General features: G+C 37.2%; 1 protein-coding gene across 1 annotated transcript; it reads left to right on the top strand.

The window, feature by feature from the left end:
• The first annotated feature begins 16,970 nt into the window (after window positions 1–16,970).
• On the top strand, window positions 16,971–18,889 carry LOC111910739 (uncharacterized). Its single transcript, XM_023906566.3, has one exon. It carries the CDS (start codon window positions 17,220–17,222, stop codon window positions 18,594–18,596), a length of 1,377 nt encoding a protein of 458 aa, XP_023762334.1. The 5' UTR covers window positions 16,971–17,219; the 3' UTR covers window positions 18,597–18,889.
• The last annotated feature ends 2,634 nt before the right edge of the window (window positions 18,890–21,523 follow it).

Genomic DNA, 21,523 nt, shown 5'->3' on the forward strand with positions numbered 1-21,523 from the left:
GGCACTCTGCCTCCTTTGGGTTAGGGCAGGGTTTAGCAGGATCAACTTTGGTCCCACTAGAAGAGGCACCATCTCGGGCTTTAACCTTGTGATAGTTCTTAGATGAAGCCTTCCTCTTCTTTCCCTTTCCTTGTCCAATAGCCAAGACAGGAGCAGCGGGCGGATTGGGAGTTGTTGCAACAGACTTGTCCTTGAAGTTGCTCTCAGCGACCCTCAAGAGACCTTGGAGTTTGCTTAGGGTGACCTCTTCTTTGGTCATGTGGTAGGTCATCCTAAATTTATTATAGCTTGGAGGCAAAGAGTGAAGCACCATGTCGATCGCCAAGTCTTCCCCAAAGTCAACATTCAACTTGCGAAGACGGTCGACATACCTTTGCATCTTTTGCAGGTGCACGGTAAGAGACTCTCCATTACCCATCTTAGTGGAAATCATGTTAGTGAAAATCTCATAACGCTCTTGTCTCGCGTTTTGGTGGTATCTCTCCAATAAGTCTTGATGCATCTCGTACGGGTACATGTCCTCATAGGACTTTTGGAATTCGGAGTTCATGGTGGCTATCATGATGCAATGTACCTTCGTTGCATCTCACTCGTGAGTTTCAAAAGCGGTCATTTCAGCCGGAGTAGCGATTTCAGGGTTAATTTTCTCGAGCTTCTCATCGAGGACATACTCCTTATCCTCATAGAGAGCAATGGTGCGAATGTATCTTATCCATTCGCTAAAGTTCGTTGCTCATCAATGTGAAAGAACTAGCAGCAACGTTGTTTGCGTTCGACATCTACAAATAGAAAGGACAAAGATAGATTAGAATATGAATCCCTAATTATCACCCAATAAGAAAAATTAGGGCTAGGATCCAACAACAATATTTACATATTAGAAAAGGGATGCCATAATCTAACATGCAAATAATCTGAAGGTAAGTGAATGACAATTCACTAATTCTCCACCATAAAACATAACTTTAAGTCCTAAATGTATTGAGAATTCCTAGGTTCGGATGAGATTCATTGAAACTATTCAATGGCATGTTTAAATCTCGATATGCCCCTCTTGTTTGTGACTGGGATACCGAGGATCACAAAGCGGGTGTGAATTACCATGCAAATTCACATGGTGCCTTCATTGTAACGATCACCTATTCGATGTGCCGGTAAACCACACACGCTCCATCGAACTATGATAAAAAAATGAATCACCCTTTGCCACCTTTGCTTAGAACCAATTAGTGTGCGGGTAAACCACACACACTCCACTAACTTCTTAGCAAGGGTGCAAAGTGTAATTTCATGGGATTGCATCAATTCACTTTTCCTAAAGTAACTAAGATTGGGAAATTTTAAAAACATGTAGTTACTTTGTATTTCATATTATACTTTTTAATGAGAGGATGAAGTTGCCCTATCCTACCCGTTCGGCTAACGACCCTCCACCGATCAAGCAAGCGGTGGGTGTGAGTGTACACCCATTAAACGTCATTTTATAGGCCTCAACCTTATACCCACCTTATAGATCGGCTTCGTAAATGAGGCCTACTAACGGTAAGACTAGCATTTTAGTTATACATACATATATATATATATATATATATATATATATATATATATATATATATGTATATATATATATATATATATATATATATTAATCTTGTAATATTATATTAGTATAGGGTTGTATTTTGAACTTTTAAAAATCTAGGGTTTGAAATTTAAATTGTCTAAATTAAAACTTTTAATCACAAACATAAATTTCAAAACTTGAGGACAAGTTTTAAACATTTAAAACATAGAGGATCAAATAACAAATAATCTCAATTAACAATTAATTCCATAATTATTCATATTTGATTTATTTAATGATTTCTTGCAAGATAATTACCAATTTAATCAAAATAATTAATTAATTATCACATAAGGAAATTAAATATTTTATTAGTTGATAAATATCTTTAATTAGATCAAGATTATAGTCATATATATCAGAAAATCGGATTAAGGTTGATCTAATATGATAAAGGCAAGTTTCCATAAGATAAATATGAAAAAATCCCGAATCTGGCCCTTCCTGACGCTTGAACTCGTCGAGTTCCCAACTGGACTCGTCGAGTCAGGCCAACTCGTCGAGTCCACCATGGGACTTGTCGAGTTCATGACACAGAGACACCAAATTCGAATTTTGCAAACAAGATTCAAACAAACAAGCAACAATTTAATAGAAACCAATCTAGGCTCTGATACCACTGATGGGTTTTAGCCATAAGAACTTTCCTATGTGCGCATGCAAAACCCTAATGCTTGGATCTAGGCTTTCTAATTAAACATGCTTTGAATCCAAGACTTCTAACAACTAATTAAGTATAAGAACAATAAAAAATCAGATCTAGAAGTTTACCTTTGAATCTCTTGTTTGATCTTGTTGTCTTGGAGCTCTAGAGTCACAATTGTCACTCCTCTAATGGCTTACAAACACCAACTAGCAAGGAGGATGATTTGAGAGAGAGGTTAGAAGGAAATCGTCCAGGGGTTCTTTACTTTAGATGAGATGCCGATTTCCCTTGGCGATGGGGTCTATTTATACTTGTAGACTCCTTAAGGGTTTCACCTTAAACCCTAGTTGGATAATCTTTCCTTAAAGCAATCCAAATCCTTTCCTTAGATAAGCATTGGACGATTTGAGGCTATCCCTAGCCCTAGAATTCGTCCACCCTTCATCCAATAAGGATTTACAGTCTAAAGTGTAACTATCAAACAATTGACAGTCTATACCCTCTTATTTAATTAATCTCTTTAAGTCACCAAATTAATACTAATTAATTTATGACTTATATTAATCAAATACCAATATTATTATTCCTTATATTATTCTCATAATATATTAATAATATTTATTCTCTCATAATAAATCATCCTATCAAGTTGCTATGGTGAAGGCAACCTAAAAGGACCATGCACAATCGGGTCAAATACTTGCCTAATATAGTTGCAGCCTTAGACACTATTCCAACATTTTCAGAAAGTGTAAACCTTTCTTAGGAAGAAAAAGAGGGTTTTATCGTGGCGGATTAAAAACTTAATTGATTTTACCGTAAGAGATTCAGGTAAAATAGTAACGTTTGGTTTTTTTGGTTTATATGAAGGCAATCTCAGCCATAAATCGTTAAAAGATTTATTTTGTTTTATCTTTTTATTTTTTATTTTTTATTTTTAAAAATGTTGCATTTAATGAAATGTTAGTCCCTAAACCATCACGTCTGAGGAACGTGTGGTGAGGGGGTTAACTCATTGTACAAAGGAGGAATATGTAACCGATTTGACGTTTTGGGGTAATAGGAAGCGACAGTTTAGAGGAAAAAGGATTTCTTCAACAGAAATATTTATGGAAAACTATTCCTTTTGTCATCATACCTAAAATAGGTCTGATACAAAGTTTATTTGAAAAGCAGAACTGAAACGATTATGTGTTGCACCAAGAATGTTTTTTATAGAATGGTTTTCTTATTTAATGAAGGATCATTAAATAGCACACAATGTTTCAAGAATTTATGAAGTACATGAGAAATTGAAACTACATTGCAGATGAATCTTTTATCATTGCGGATGGATGGTTCGATGACTGCAGTAGAAGAGCTGAGGAAAACACTTGAACAAAAATTAGTAAGAACAATCAATAAGTACCATTGAAAGATAGATATGATATATAGTTGCGGTGTAAGAAGGATACTGTGGTACATAGAATATACTGTGGTATCTAGGATACACCAAAATTATCTATCATAAACAAATTTCATTAGGACCGCAATCAGAGACAAAGAGTGGTCTGCGGTACCTATCAATTCAAAAAGAATTGTGGGTCCGGATTCATCATTCCTAACATTTGTAAGAAACTATTGAGTTTTTTAGAGTCAAGTGCCTTTGTGAATACATCAGCAATCTCTTCATGAGTGTGAACAAAAATTAGTTCAATGTTACCTTTCAGGATGTGGTCTTTGATGAAGTGATACCGTAGTTCAATATGCTTTGTCTTGGAGTGATGAATGGGATTATGAGGAATCGCTATAGCACTTTCCGAGTCACAATAAATTGGTATCCGCAACATTCTGTATCCGTAGTCCATAAGTTGTGTTTTCATCCATAAGACTTGTTAACAATAGCTGGCTGCGGCCACATATTCAGCTTCTGCGGTAGACAATGATACACAACTTTGTTTTCTTGATGACCAGCTGATGAGTCTTCCACCTAGAAATTGACATCCACCTGAAGGGCTTTTTTGATCTATTATGCATCCAGCATGATCCGCATTAGCGAATTCTTGTAGGTTGAAGTCATTTCCTGCGGGATACCATAGACCAAGGGTCTTACTACCCCTTAAGTATCATAGAATCTGCTTTGCTGCGGTCATGTGTGACATTTTTGGATCAGCCTAGTACCTTGCGCATACACCTGCTGCAAAGATAATGACTGGTCGGCTTGCGGTGAAGTACATCAATGAACCAATTATTCCTCTATAAGTCTTGTGATCCACTGATTCACCGGAAGGATTAGCAGATATCTTATATTCGAAGGCCATGGGGACCTTGGCCGAAGAGCAATTGTCCAATGATTATTTCTTCAGTAGTTATGTGGTGTATTTCTCCTGATGGATGAATATCCCTTGAGGAATTTTCTTTATTTGAATCCCTAGAAAGAGGTTAACCTCTCTATTCATGCTTATTTTGAACTTTTTGGTCATGAGCTTAGCAAATTCATCCACCAATCCCTGATCAGTTGATCCGAAGATGATATCATCCACATATATTTGTACAAGCATAAGGTGATTACCATTAACCTTTCTAAATAAAGTGGGATCAATCACTCCTCTTTTGTATCCGGACGAGACAAGAAATTCATAAAGTGTCTCGTACCATGCTCTTGGAGCTTGCTTTAGACCATAGACAGCTTTTTCAAGCTTGTAGCAGTAGTCTGGGAATTCAAGACTTTCGAAGCTCGGAGGTTGCTGAAGGTAAACCTCCTCTTTTAATTCACCGTTGAGAAAAGCACTTTTCACATCCATTTGATATACTTTGATGTTCTTGTGAGCTGTGTATGCTAAGAAGATTCGGATGGCTTCTATTCGTGCCACCCGATCATACGTTTCATCATAGTCAATACCTTCAAGTTGACTATATCCCTTGGCAACTAGCCTTACTTTGTATCTAACGACCGTACTGGATCCATCCAACTTATTTTTGTACACCCATCTGGTACCAATAATACTGTGACCTTGCGATTTTGGAACGAGTTGCCACACTTTGTTTCTTTTGAATTCTTCTAGTTCTTCTTGCATTGCGAATATCCAATCTGATTCTAGTAATGCTTTTTTGATCGTTCGGGGCTCAACCGAGGACATAAATGCTGCATAGTGACAGTGATAAGATAAATCCTTGGAAGATCGAGTCTAGATACCTGCGGATGGGTTGCCAATGATTTGACCTGGTGGGTGGTTCTTCGTCCATACGTGAAGATGGGGTTGCAGATGATTAGTAGCTGCGGTGGAGGGAATATCGGAAGATTCTGTGGTTGGAGAGAGTAGTTCCCCATGGATTTGAGAACATCCTGCTGAGTCATCTTGGACGGTTGGAACGAGATTAGCATTTATTTGAGCGATTGGGAGAGGTTCCCCCTGGATTGCAGATGGAGGATCCTCTTGAGCGTGAGAAAGTTCCCCCTAAATTGTTGGAATTGTGAGAACTCTTGGGTTAGTTCTGGTGTCGATATACTCTATGTTTTCCTCATCCGAGTCCGAAGAGAAATTTGATGGTTGAAATCCTCTGCGGAGAGGAGTTGGAGTTGCTTCTTCTAATACTAGAACCTCGATGGTTGTAAAACGATATGGAATTGAGTTTTCCCCATCAATCGGTGAGGTGGAAGTATTAAGTGATACCTCATCAGATGGCGTAGGACCAGATACTTCAGCATGCTGCATTTGAGCTTCAGGAGACACGAGAACTTCAAATAGCTTAGCAGTTTCGATGGGATCAAAGAGATCGTCATAGTTAACATCAACTATGTTGAATGGACCCGAAGAGTCAGGAACATCACATTCCAAGATTGCTTTGGTTTCGGTGGAGGGAGCAGTGTTGCAGACATAATAATCATCAAATTTCACATCAAAGCTTTCGATTAATAGTCTCGTACGTCTTATGAGAACCCTATAGGCTACTTTGTTTGTTGAGTAGCCAAGAAAGATGCCTTCATCAAATTTTGGTGCAAACTTGTTGAGATGATCCTTGTTGTTAATCACAAAACATATGCACCCAAATATATGGAAAAATCAAACATTAGGCTTTCTGTTGTTGAGGCCCTCATATGGTGTTTTGCTGAGGCGTTTGCATACGATGGTTCGGTTCTGCACAAAGCAGGCTATGGCCACTATTTCGGCCTAGAAGTAGAGAATAAGGTTGGCAAAATTGAGCATAGATCTGGCTGCTTCTACCAGAGTGCGGTTCCTACTCTCTACTACTTCATTCTGATGTGGGGTGTATGGAGCTGAGAAATTGTGACTTATACCCTTGGAAACCAAGAAACTATTCAGATGATGATTAGTGAACTCAGTTTCGTTGTCACTGCGGATGTGACACCCTAGTAGTTTGATTTGAAGTTCTATCTCCTTGATAAAATTGATGAGTACTTGCGGTGTTTCTGACTTGAGTCTAAGAAAGAAAACCGATGTGAAACAAGTGAAGTCATCTACTATAACCAGGATGAATTTCTTATAGTGAAGACTGGCTACGGTGGATGGACCGTAGAGATCAATATGAAGAAGTTCTAGTGGTTATGAGATTGAGGAATCGATCACCATAGGATGACTTTGTCACACCCCCAAACCAAGGATGGCGGAAACGTCCAGGGGTGGAGGACTTCATGTACAGTATCACAACAACGTGTATAATAGTGCTCAAAGTAAATACAACCATCATAAATATAATTGAAAAAGTTACACCAAAGTATATGTTTACATGTTTCAAAATCAATTACATTATGATGACAAAAATAAATTGTTGACGGTTTAACGTCTCATCCTCAAAGCGCTGAAGTTTTCCTGTTTCACTGATTTCCTGAGAATACAAGTAGTTTTGAAAGAGTGTCAACAATTAAGTTGGTGAGTTCATAAGAGTTTTGTTTGGAGTAGAAACCGTTTTCCTTTTAAAATCGATAGAGTTGATTTCCAGAAAATCCAATATTTTCTTAGTTAAGTGTAAACAGAATATTCCTATATGACGTACTAATGAACTCTAGATTGACCCGCAAATTTCCCCTATAATCGTCCAGCGTATATAAGTTATATAAGATTTAGGTTAGATAAAACGTTGAATATAATGGGTCTGCCCTAGGTCCACAACCAAACAAGGAACAGGAGATGAGGCGGGCCCACCAATTCTAAGCCAATCACGACTAGATTCTATATAACTCTATCATATACACTTAGAAATTATAGCTGAAAACTGACAATGCGAAAGTGAATGTGGACTTAAACCCAATAACCGGAACCAATCCTAGTGTAGTGTACGAAATAGTAATAGTGTCTGTGAACATAAACTATGCATACTATAGTTTACCAGAAGTGGTGGTGATGGTGAATATAACCTATACATATCATAGTTCATCGGATAGTAATAGTGATTAGTGAACATGAACTATGCATATTATAGCTTATCAAAAGTGGTGGTGATGGTGAATATAACCTATACATATCATAGTTCATCGGATAGTAATAGTGATTAGTGAACATGAACTATGCATATTATAGCTTATCAAAAGTGGTGGTGATGGTGAATATAACCTATACATATCATAGTTCATCGAATAGTAATAGTGATTAGTGAACATGAACTATGCATATTATAGCTTATCAAAAATGGTGGTGATGGTGAATTCCTTTCTTGTAATTAAGTTCATAGTGTAGATGAAACATAAACTATACCTATTATAGTTTATCACTTTGTTTGTAATATATATATGCCATAACTATACCGAATATAACTAACGTGTTCGTTTGTGGGGGTATAATGGCTTAACTATACTTATTATAGTTTATCATAATTATCCATAGTGGTAATAACCCTTTTGTATGTGTAAAGCTTTAATAATGTGTTTGTTATGTAACATAACTCTAAACTATACCTATTATAGTTTGTTAAATATTTGTGTGGGTAGTGAGCATAAGCCCTTCTTGTCTTAATTTACCAATGTTTATATTTTAATGGGTATAGCCTTGTAATATCATTTATATATTTTCCATACTTGTGGAGGTAAAAATCCATTTGTTTTCTGATGTATGTCTATATAAGAATACAAAATTGTCATATATTGCAACCACACATAATCACATAATGATGTATACCTTGCTCAACATGTTACAAGGTGAAATGAAATTTATAGTGTTTTTCTGTTAATAACATTTTCTGTAACTGTTATTGGAAAAATTGTAGAAAAAGCATAAAATGTCCAAATCAAGTTCTGCAACTTCTGAGAGTTTGGAAAATGAGTCTAGTTTGTTCATAATTTTTATTATAATTTTTAATGACCTCTTACTTGTGTGAAAAAGTCCATAATCACAGACTGGTCCGGATTGATATTTGAAATGATAGGCAGTTTTGTAAAAATCACCATAAATTTTAGAAAAATTGTATGGAGATGTGCAAGTAGTCATTTTAAAGCTAAGAAGTGGAACTACATGCACCTAAAACAGTTTTGAAAACTAAAATGTTTAAGATGTCCAAAACAGTCCGTGAATGGAGTTGAACTTTTCTGATGAAGGCTGTTAGAAAAGTGTAGTTATGTTCTTGGTGTTTTAACTTGTATTCCCCCCCTAAAAACTTGAGAAAACATGAAAATGTAGGGGTATGAACTCACCTTAAGTGATTTCAGTAGGTAAGTGTTGAAGAAGAGAAGTGTTCAACCCAAGAACACTTGAAGAATCACTTGAAGATTCGAAGATCTAACACAATTATGAGAGAGTTTGTGTAAGATATCCATGATTCGAGTGAAAATAATTGAGATAATCATAAAGAGAATGGATTATTCTTACCAAATGTGGAGGAAAATCCAAAGATCAGCCCTCAAATCTCAAGTTCTAGAGAGGGAAAATGAGAGAGAAAAGAGTTTGCTCTTTTTGGTGAAAAGAGAGGAAATGAGAGAAATGAGGAGAGAGGGTGAATATCCAGCTCTCAAAAACGTGGGAAGGAGTGATGATTGAGTGGAAAGGACATTGATGTGACCTAGATAAGGTGGGGAGGTGTGGCTGGTCATAGAGTGGGTGTGGGAGTGGTTGCTTGTGTCATAAAGTAAAGCAAAGTCAACACTCCACCTCTTTGTACTTTACCCACTTGCTCTTATTATTTAAATAAAGATTTTTATGAAAATATGATTAAATTGAGAATATTTAGGGTTTATTATGTTAAAATATGATTTTGGGTGAAAATCCCGTGCTAAAACAATTGAAAACGGGCTTAAAACGCGAATTTAATCGAAAACCGGGAGAGAAAGGCTTCCCAGCGAGGCCTCTCGGTCCTAGGCCGAGGTTCGGTCCCTAGGCCGAGGTTCGGTCCATGCTGAGGATTGTAGCCGGAAGCGAACAGAGGGAACCGAAGGGGCGAGGGGTCCAGTCCGAAGGCTCGGTCCGAAGGGTCAGAAGCGAAGGTGAGGGTTCGGTCGTAGTGAACAGTACCTTCGGGTTCGGTTCTTCCTTTTAAGCGAGGTTCGGTTAGGCGAGAAGTCAAAACCGAATGAACTGTAGTGAACAGTACCTTCGGTTCGGTTCCTCTTCATCAGAAGGTTCGGTTCCTAAGAGGACTTTCGGTTCCTAAGAGGGGTTTCGGTTCCTAAGAGGGGTTTCGGTTCCTTAAGTCCGTTTTTCGCTTAAACTTCCGTTTTTGGGCTGTTTTCGCCAAATTCGAGGGTCGGGATGCCCCGAGTGATTATAGAAAGTTGGGAGAGATTTCGAGAGAGATTTGAGAGAGATTCCACATACTCAGAGAGATTTGGGAGATATTTGACATACTTGGGGAGATTTCACATACAAAGAGATATTTGGGAGAGATTTTCACATTCTTAGAGAGTTTTTGGAGAGATTTGACATTCTTGGAGAGATTTCTCATTCAGAGAGAGATTTGGGAGAGATTTGACATTCTTGGAGAGATTTCTCATACAAAGAGAGATTTGGGAGAGATTTCACATACTTAGAGAGATTTGGGAGAGATTTGACATTCTTGGAGAGATTTCTCATACAAAGAGAGATTTGGGAGAGATTTCACATACTTAGAGAGATTTGGGAGAGATTTGACATTCTTGGAGAGATTTCTCATACAAAGAGAGATTTGGGAGAGATTTCACATACTTAGAGAGATTTGGGAGAGATTTGACATTCTTGGAGAGATTTCTCATACAAAGAGAGATTTGGGAGAGATTTCACATACTTAGAGAGATTTGGGAGAGATTTGACATTCTTGGAGAGATTTCTCATACAAAGAGAGATTTGGGAGAGATTTCACATACTTAGAGAGATTTGGGAGAGATTTGACATTCTTGGAGAGATTTCTCATACAAAGAGAGATTTGGGAGAGATTTCTCATAGAGAGAGATAAAGTGAAAACGATTGAGAGAGGTTTCATTGGTGACCTTTTTGAGTGTTCGGCTTCGCAATGCAGGGTCCGTAAGCCCCGTTAAGCCTTGTTTAAGGATCTTGCATACTCCCGATGAGTATGCAACATTGTTTTTTCGGTTTGGCTCGCCACGTACCACAGTTTTAGGTTAAGGAGATCTAGATGTACGCACTTTTCAATTTATGATTTCTCAATAGAATAGAGAGTTGTTTAGAAATTACATAACGTAAACTCTAATACTCATGGCAAATTGAGTTGACCGGTTTGACTTGTTGACTTTAGTTGACTTTGACTTGACCGAAAATTGACGGTTGTCACAGACTTGCTTTGGACTGTTTGCCACATTCGCAAATCGGGCAGAGAGTGTCATTGTGATACTTAAGAATAGGGAGACCTCGGACAAGTTCCCCTGTGACCAGGTTGTTGATATACCGGAAGTTGAGATGAACAAGCTTGCGATTCCAGAGCCAGCTAACTTCGGATATAGCTTTTCATAGGAAGCAGAGCTGCATTTTGCCGATGATCAGAGAAACATCCAAAGGATACATAGTACCTTCGGATTAGGATTTGATCAGGCAAGTGCTTCTATTGCTTGTCATTATATAGCAGAATTGGTTATCAAATTCAACCTGATGGCCTGCCTTACATAGTTGGCCAACACTAATGAGATTGTGTTTGAGACCTTCTACATAGGCTACCTTTTGAATAGAAAAGGTTCCAGTAGTAAGAACACTGTAACCTCAGATGATCCCATCCGCGTTGTTGCCAAATGTGACGTTACCCCCGTTACAAAATGGCCTGAAATCCTGAAGGTATTCTAACCTTCCGGTCATGTGCAAGGAGCACTCACTATCGATCAACCATTCTTCTTCTTGGTCCTCCTTGCACAACCCCTGAGAATTATACGATTAGTTTAGGCACCCAAACGAGATTGGAGCCTGGGGAAACATAATAATTCTTAATTGATGCATGATACGAGGTTGCAGGGACAAGTTTTGTGTCAACTTTTAGACCTAGACCTGGGTGTTTGAGATTTTTTGGAGTTTTGTGAGTTTGCAAAAAGATACGATATTTTTGAAAAGAGCGTGACTTGATATAAGAAGAAAACTTTTGACACTGACATTTGCAAACTGTACTTTTGTCATTTTTGTGGACCTTTTGTTTAGTCAGTGGTCTTTGTGTGGTAATCTGCGTGTGTCCAGTCTAAGGGTTGTGAGGTCTGACAGTATGATTTGAAAAAGTGGATTTTGCAGGTGTAAGAGCACACGTAGACCTTTTGTGAAGTGATGTCTTAAAACTTTGATGTGACTTTAAGAGTGCTGGAGTTGGCAAAATACCCTTCCATTTTGGATCATCTAAGGAATAGATTTGAAAAACATTACTTCGAAAAGACTTTACTTTCTTTTGTGTTGTGTCAGATGGATTTGGAATGGATTTAGAAACTGTACATTCCTTTTTCTTCATTTTCTTGACCGCAGAGTTTGTGGACAGATAATTTGAGAAAACAAGTTTTTCTAGACTTCTAGACTTAGTAATTTTGACAAATTGCTTTTGTTTTGAAAGATTTTCCCGCTTTTTCCCACGAGATTGAATTTCTTCCTTGAAAGCCTTTCAGGCCTCGGTTTTAGGAGAACCGCAGTCAGTGACATTAAGTTACAGTTTCCTTGAGACAGTTGGTAATTTTGAGAAACGAGGACTTGATTCATCCGAACTAGATAGTTCAGGATTCAGGGAACATTAACCAACTTCAAAATTTTCGATAGGTAATTAATGATGAATTGGTTGAACGGTCACAGTACTCTTGACTAAGGTCTGCAGTTTGGGGCCTTGAACAACCACAGAATACGTCTGAGAGGAGACATTGATATGACAATTGACGAAAGATAGATGGGCAGACTGCGGTTCATGACTGCAGTAAGGGAGACTGCGGTCTGGCGACAGAGACGGGAAGTCTATTGGAACTTTGGGACCTTCCAAGACAATTTCCTCATTAACGATAGATGAAGTCTGAGAACTAGGAATAATTGTGCTATCTATAGGCTTAGAGAATTCAGGAAGAATTTCTTCGATAACACAATTGTTACTCAGATCATGAAGTCTACCAAAGTGAACTTTGATATCTTCAGGAAATGTTTTGGTGAACTTTGATATCTTCAGGAAATGTTTTGTTATTAACCAGAAACATAAACTCACGGTCAGGAGGGACGTAGGGACGGTCCTTATTGAATTGAGGTGATGAGTCCGTTGCAGTAGAGTACCCATTGGACCAACCCCAATTGTAAGTATTATCAGTAGTCCCATTGTTAACAAGATTTTCGATGGCTTCACTTTCATTAAATGGTTTTTCTATTAAAAGATTTAAGCGTACAATCTCACTCTGAGCTAAATCTCTCTGATTCAAAGCTATTTCTAACTATGTTTTACTCAACATTCTTGCATCTTTCTCTAAACTTAAGTCCTTTTCTAACATTGCCATTTTGAGTCTTTTGTTGTCCAGTCGTCCTCTTACGTGAAACATCTCCTGGGACGCAATGTTCTTCTCATCTAATGCTTTGTTATACTCTGTAAGGACGGCATTACATGTGTCATTAAGGTTGTTTATGAAGGGCTGACAATCATGCATGCTATAATTTAGAGTTTGGATCATAAGTTTTACCTGTTCGACGATGCTGAGTGTCCCATCTTTAGCCATATAGCAGTAATTCTTCTCCGTCTTTACAGATGCATCCTTATCAGCATTTGCAATCATACAAATCTTTCCTTTTCCTTTGATGTTGCTGATGTCCTCATCTTCATCCCCCGAGGACCAAACATGATGGTCTCTTTTCACTTGAGCAACATAAGCTCTTCCTTTTTTTCCTTTCTTCCAACTCTTGAGCCATCCTGAGATAGAATGCTCTATCTTTAACCACATTTGCCTTGCAGTCTTTGGCAAAATGATTTTCTTTGTTGCACTTGTGACATATCACAACATCACTTTTATCTTCTGAAGGGGTGTTAGAGTCCGTAGTTTGAATGGACTGCGGTGCCTCCTTGGGTTGAGTATTTTGGGACTGCGGTGGTGGGTAAGGTTTTTTGTGAACCAAGAGTGATTGTTTTGAGAGTTGGGATTAAGGTTGAAAGGTGGTTTGTTGTATTGTTGGTCATTTTGGAATGAAGGTGGTAACCGATTGAATTGTTGGCTGACGAGAGCAATTGCATTCTGAAATTCTTCTTCGTCGTCATATTTTGAGTTTGCTTCATATGACTGCGGAGGGATGTCATACGTAGTGGAGTATGATTGAGAGTGAGGAGATTGAGCCATGAGAGCGACTGGACCACCAAATTCTGTACAGTCTTTGAGTACCGTAGACTCTTGAGCTTGCAGTTCACCGTAGAGCTTATAGAGATAGAGAGAGTGAATTTTTCTATCCCCTTGGACAATCATTTTGGCATTTGTCTAGTGTCTTCCTAGACCGTTTAGAAACTGAAGATTTGTTTCATGGTTACTTCGGATCGTGCCAGCATTGGATAGCTTTGTGACTATCAGATTAAACCTTTTAAAGGAATCCTCCAAAATTTCACCCGCATGAGCTTTAAAGTTGTTAAACTAATTAAGTGCAGTAATAAGCTTTTTGTCTTGAGCTTGTTCAGTTCCTTCATACAGATTTTTTAGAACATCCCAGATCTCCATAGCAGATTTGCAATTTATGATTATGTCGAAGTTGTCAGGCGCAACTCCACAAGAAATCTCATAAAAGGCAATAGCGTCATTTTCCATTTTGTCAAGATCGTCCTTGGTGGGACGATTCAACGCTTGTTGACCTCCACCTAGTCTGGCTGTGGCTCCATCGGTTTATACTGGAGTAAGAACATGAACATAAGGTCCTTCTTCTACAGATCTACATATGTCTCTTCCAAGTCTCCTTAAATATCTTTCCATTCTTTGAGACCAATGACGATATTCATTTGCCATAAGTATTGGTGCTCTATTCGAACCACCAACACTGTTTGATACATTAAGAGATAATGCATGTGCCATATTTCCTTGTTCTGAAAAATTTTGTTTGTTTTTTTTTTGTGAGAAGTGAGCTTTAGTGGTATAGAAGGCTTTTTGATAATCAGAGTTTTGCTTCAAAAGGCAACCACTTTGGCTCTGATACCAATTGTTGAGAGAAAAACTTGAGACACACTTGAACAAACGTTAGAACAAGTATAGTTGCGGAATAGTTTATCTCAAAGGATCATAAAAGCTCAACAATAATAATAAGTTAGAGTTAGATAATTAGAGAGTTAGGTGCGGTAATGTAAAGAAATATAAATGACAACAGGTGTTATATCAAGTATACACATAAGTTGATTCTTAACAAGGAATGCATTCAAACCAAGTTAGTAAATGAGATCAAACTTAGTGATTAAGTCAAGAATGACTTGCTCCGAAGAGAGATGCTATCTAGTTGTGATATGGTGAATTTGGAGAGTAAGAAAGATATGAGAGTAATAACACAAGATATGAGATTTAAGATGCGAAGTGTTATTAGAAGATGTATATATTTTTCTTGAGAAAGATTGACTTCTATATATAGAGACTCAAAGGTTAAACTTGTTCATCTATCTAAACGTAGCCATGCAAGACATACCGGATAAAAAGAGAGTATTCTCAGAAAAGCAGATAAAAAGCTAAACTAAGAAAAACTAGATAGTGAATTGTTGATGATGATGACTTCGGATGCGGTTGCTGACGTGACTTGACTGCGGATCTTCAAGGGGTTGCGGTAGGTCAAGTTTAAGAGGGTCACTTTTATGATTCAACAGACATCGACTTGGAAATGACATAATTATTGTCTGAAACACAATTGAATTGAAATCATAACAATTGACCAATAATTTGAAGGACCTCAACAACAACATTACAATAATCACACTAGTATCTAAAGATAAAATCTTCCAACCTTAAATATATAGAAATATATGACCCCATGTGCCTTAAGCGAATAAAAAGTATGATTGTTGTGTGCATATAACATTATATTTGGAATGAGCAAAACATTAATGCTTGCAAAAGAAAAAAGCTCTCACAAGCATTACAAGCTTAAAGCATCTCCAATGGTAAACCTATATCATAAGTCAAAAATATTATCACTTCACTACTTTATTTTTATTGACCTCTAATTAAATTGTTAATCCAATCATTCAACTTTTTTATGATTTTTTTTTTTTTTTTTGTAATTTAACTATTTTATCCTGATCTATCTAAATATTATATAAAACCCCCACTCGTAATCGTATTTTAAACACATCATATTTTAATATAAACATTCATTCACGTACAAACAATTTATATATTACTGTAATTTATATTTATATATTATATATTTGTTTATCTATAAATTTTAGATAAATAATAAATAAATCAAAGTAATCTAATATAGAAAATGAAATATCTTTAAAGAGAAAGGGGTTGATTGTTCAGACCTTTAAAGTAGATTAACCACTCAATATATATATATATATATATATATATATATATATATATATATATATATATATATATATATATATATATATATATATATATATATATATATATATATAAATAAAGTGGTCAATAAAAATAAACAAATAAGCCATGCATTACAATGGTGTTTAATTATTTTGACCACTTAAACAAATAGTAATAAGCTATAAAAAAACTCACTATTGGAGATGCTCTTTAGTTTGTTGAGGATCTTAAATTATTATAAATACTAGTTTATAATCCGTGAAACCACAGTTACAAAATTAATTAAACTTTAATAATAAAAATTCACAATTATTATCTAATTATTTTAAATAAATTATTAATTAAGTGATTTTTTTAGTTATATAAAATTATACTCGTTGATTTAAATAAATATTGAAATTATATCTCTCATAATTTATATTAATTTTATTTTAATGTTATTAATTTAATGTAATTAAAATGAAAATTTTAAATTTTAAAATATAAAAAAAAGATCAATAAGTTGACAAATGACATACTATTAACTAGAAACACTTAATAAGATGACAAATCAAAAAAAAAAAAAAAAAAAAAAAAAAAATTATTATTATTTATTAGAATATAAAGATTTCGTTACCAAGAAATAAATTAAAACCTTGAAAGTTCACTAAATTCCTCTTTTGTTACACCAAGTTAATACACGAGTTCATCTTTGTAAGTTCAAGAAAATGTTGAAATTTTTTGATTACCAAATGATAATTAGTTAATAAATCTATAATATATATACTCTCAACTCAAAGTCACAATAACCACTTACATAAAATAACCACTTACATAAACATGGTTATTGACCTACATGCACAAGCAATGAATTTGATTTCTACATGATGGAAGATGACATATTGTAATTAGGCAACCGCACCACCATGTGAATCTAAATCTCATTAAAAGCGGTATCAATCCCATCCCCATCTTTCTCAATTTCACACTCACACTCACACTCACACTCTCATTCTCACTCACCACCGACACCCTCCCTCCACATGCCACCGTCCCTCTTTATTAATCTCCAGATCCAATTCCCAATCTGATTGATTAGTCTTCGGAATCCAGACATGGCTCCACTCCATGTCCAAAGGTGTACAAAGGTACTCTTTTTGCTTGTACTATTCGCTTTAATACTTGTACCTTCTTCCTCTACTCTTCAACCTCCTACTCGGAGAGCTTTGTTAGAAAAAATACAGAAACAAGAAGACTCAAATGGGGTTCAGCTGCCTCTCAAGAAGAAGACTGGTTCAGATACAAGTTCTTCTGCTTTTGATACAACCACTGTAAAGAAAAACAAGACCAAGCTCATCAAACCCACCTCCGCCGCCGCCGTCACCGGTGATGCCATTGTTACCAAGCTCACCTCCAATAAAACCTCGACCAAAGCCACTAAACTTCAAGAGAAACCTATTGTGAAGAAGCTTAATTCGACTTCAAAACCTTTGAATCTTACAAAACCCACCTCTAAACCATTGAATTCGACATTAAAACCGTCGAATTCCACAAAACTCACTTCCAAAACTACGAATTCCACAAAACCCACTTCCAAAACTGCAAATTCCACAAAACCCGTTTCCAAAACTACAAACTCGACAAAACCCGTTTCGAAAACAACAAAACCCACGTCCCTTTTGAGCCAAAAATCGATAGATCCAGTGAAAAAGAATAAACCCACCACAACAGAGAAAAAGACCAAGTTAACGAAACCAGTCGTTGGTTTGACTTACAGAGAAGATGATGAAGACGATTTCGTTTCAGAATTCCGAGATCTGCCTTCGAAATTTCAAGAGACATTACTCCCGGATTTAGAAGTGATTTCAACGACTTCAAAAGCTTATCTAAACAAAGCCAATAAGCAACTCTCCAAAGGGTTTAATCCCATTGTAGGCAAGAAATATGCCCCCATGGTTGCTTCCATTATCTCATTTGCATTCATTTTAATCCCATTTCTTCTCGTCTCCCTCATTTTCAACCGAATCAAAGCCTATTTCTCACTTCAAAAACTCATAATCTTCATCCAAATCTACCTGGCGATCTACTTCTCAATACTCTCACTCTCTTCACTTGTCACTGGCCTCGAGCCATTGAAGTTTTTCTACGCGACTTCGCAGTCGACTTACATATGCATTCAGGTGTTGCAAACTCTCGCATATGTGTTGTACCTTTTGGTTCTCTTGATGTACCTTGTGCTTGTTTTTTCAACGGAATCGAGCATGGTGTCGAAATTACTGGGTCTTGGCCAGACGTTTGTGGGGTTCGCTGTTGGGCTTCATTATTACATGACGGTGTTCCATAGGGCGGTGCTCCGGCAACCACCGAAGACTAGCTGGAAGGTTCACGCTGTTTATGCCACGTGTTTTCTTTTGATTTGTTTATTGGGTACAGCGGAGAGGAGGAAGAAAGCGTACGTGGTTGATGGCAGCGAGGAAGGCAAAAAGAGTTGATCGATTTACTTTTCTAGAATTTATTTATTTTTAATGTTTTTTTTTCTATATTTTATTGTTTTTGAAGTCGTTTAAAAGTTTTTTTTTTACAAAATTATAGGTAGCAAACGTCTTTTTTTTCTTAAACTATGAGCGGAAAAATATGTCCGCGTTTTAGATTTTATTGGTTTTTGTGGTGTCTTGAAATTTGTGGGGTTTATTGGGAATTAAATAATAGAGCAATAAATTGTAATGATAATTTGTCAACAAAAATATTGTTATTTAAAAGAAATATTATTTTAATTTGTCGATTAGTGTGATATTTGATTGTGGGTTGATGTGAGTGTTCGAATCTAAGGTAGCAAGTGTGCTATGATTGAGCAACTACTTATGTAATATTTTAACTTATTATTTTTGTATGGGTTTAGTTAACATTTTTGTACATAACTTTGTAGAACTATGCGCAAACATATCAAACATGTTCTTGGATTTTTTTTTCATCGAATATCCATACCAAAATTGGATCCGGAGAAAAAGATAAATAAGAGAATATAATCAGCATCCAAACTAAAACCAACAACATGAGCCGTTTTTAGTGTCGGTTGTTAGAAATTTGGTATCCTAAAGCCGGACGGAGTCGGAGCGGGGAAGGATCGTGCGGAGGTTCCCGTCTGGCGGAACACCGCACCGTCGGTACGGGGAAGGGTGGTGCAGGAATGGGTGAAGGAAACCTCTCCCATGTTCTCTCTCTTGCTGTGATTGAGTTTTTTTTTTTAGATTCAACCATTATATATATATATATATATATATATATATATATATATATATATATATATATATATATATATATATATATATATATATATATATATATATATATATATATATGGGCTGCAACGGCTAAATGGATTTAAATCTATTTTTTTGTTTGTTTTTTTTAACCTTTTACACACCTATAAATACATAACTATTTACCATCAAACAAAATTCACACAAATCCTTTACTCTCTCCACTTTCTTCTAAAAAAAATGAATCCCGACAATCAAACTCCGCCTTCCGATCGAAGCAAAAAAAGTCATGGTTCGAGTATAAACATTCATTGTCGAAACATTTTTGCTATCGATTCATCACCACAAGGAGTTTATCGCCCCCAACTCGATGCTCCCATTCAATCCCCACTACATTCCAATATCAAAATGTTGGACAATATTACCCGATGCAAGTTCCAAATGTTTCTGTAACAACACAAATTTTCAAACAAATTTTTCATTTCAAAATAAGTTATTTTCATTCAAAACAAGGCATAAACATTTCAAGTGTCATATCAAAATACAAGTCATCCAAATCCCAAGATCACAAAACATCCTTCAGTGTGTACAGATCACGCCGGCGCCTTCCCACGGTCCTCGCTAACACCTTAAACACATACGTAACAACTGTAAGCATAAATGCTTAGTGAGTTCCCCAATATACAACTTACGCACATACGCCTTTCCAGGCCCTGACCTTCCGGTCCATGTGTCTCAGGGGACTTCCGTCCCTGCTGGGTAAACCTTCCGGCCCTACCCACGCCGACCTTCCGGTCCATAACACAACGCCTTACGGCCCATAACATAATCGCCTTCCGGCCCATAACATATTGCCTTCCGGCCCACATAAACATACATAGCACGCATAACAATTAACTTACCACATATAACACGTATATCACATATCATATCCGACCTTCCGGTCACACAGTCAAACCCTTCCGGGTACAGTATAGTGAGAAGACTCACCTCGTGAATGTCGAAAGCTAACAAATCCCGAAGTCACTCGTACTCGATCCGCCGAGCTACAATCTCCCTATAACATCATACATCTCTTATTAACACTTTTATCTTCTAAGCTTGATTATCCCTAAGAGGTCAAACATAGGTCAACTCTGGTCAACGGTCAACGGTCAGCTTGACCTGACTCGGCGAGTGCTAGGGCGACTCGGCGAGTCTAGACGTCCTCACCAATTCTCTAAGATCCCCTTTCTACTCGTCGAGTATCCTCCTTGACTCGACGAGTTTCTCCTGGAAGAATCGCGGGGCCACCCCGACTCAACTCGCCGAGTCTGAAGAACAACTCGACGAGTTCCAGTTAATCTTCAAGCTACTCGCCGAGTCTGTTCATCGGACTCGGCGAGTCCATGCCATGCAACCGCTCAAACTGTTTTCTAAGGTCAGAACTGCTCCGACCATTCATGGGTCTGACCTTCCTAGACTGATTCATCACGTAATGTCCCCATTTCGGTGCTCATAATACACCCCATGACTCATAATTTACATTTTGACCTAAGGCATAAGGATTCCAATCCAAAACCTCCATTGATTCCCGAAATGCTCAGGCATGGGACATTCTGGACCTCTAAAGGTCCCAATACAGGGTTCCAATTGTTTGGGGACTAAGGTAACATTCAATCTAGCCACAAAAGGGTTCCATAAACCCTAAATCCATATACACATCAACATAGAAGAATGTAATTCGAATTATTACCTGAATAATGTGCCCTCTGTGTCCCCAATCCTCAGAACGTGACTTCTCTTGTTGTTCCCTTCACCAAGCCTTCTCTTCCTTGCACAACAACTCTTCCAAAATCAACAATGGTCTTCAACCTTGCTCCAGATGCACACAATCGAATTAGGGTTTCTCTCAGAAGGCTAAAGTGAACAATGACGGCCAATAAGTCCCTTATATACGTCCCAAACCTAAACGGTTAGGGTTTTCGCTGAACAGCGCAGACTCGCCGAGTCCATATCCGGACTCATCGAGTCCAGTCGCGAACCCGCGACCAGGTCCGCGATCCTACTCGGCGAGTATAGGCTCCAACTCGCCGAGTCCCCTCTAAAACATCCCAAAAACATAATTATAACAATACCTGAAATTCCGGGCTGTTACAACTCTCCCCCACTAGGACTAG

Source organism: Lactuca sativa, chromosome 4 (assembly GCF_002870075.4).
Source record: "Lactuca sativa cultivar Salinas chromosome 4, Lsat_Salinas_v11, whole genome shotgun sequence".
NCBI classification, from domain to species: Eukaryota; Viridiplantae; Streptophyta; class Magnoliopsida; order Asterales; family Asteraceae; genus Lactuca; species Lactuca sativa.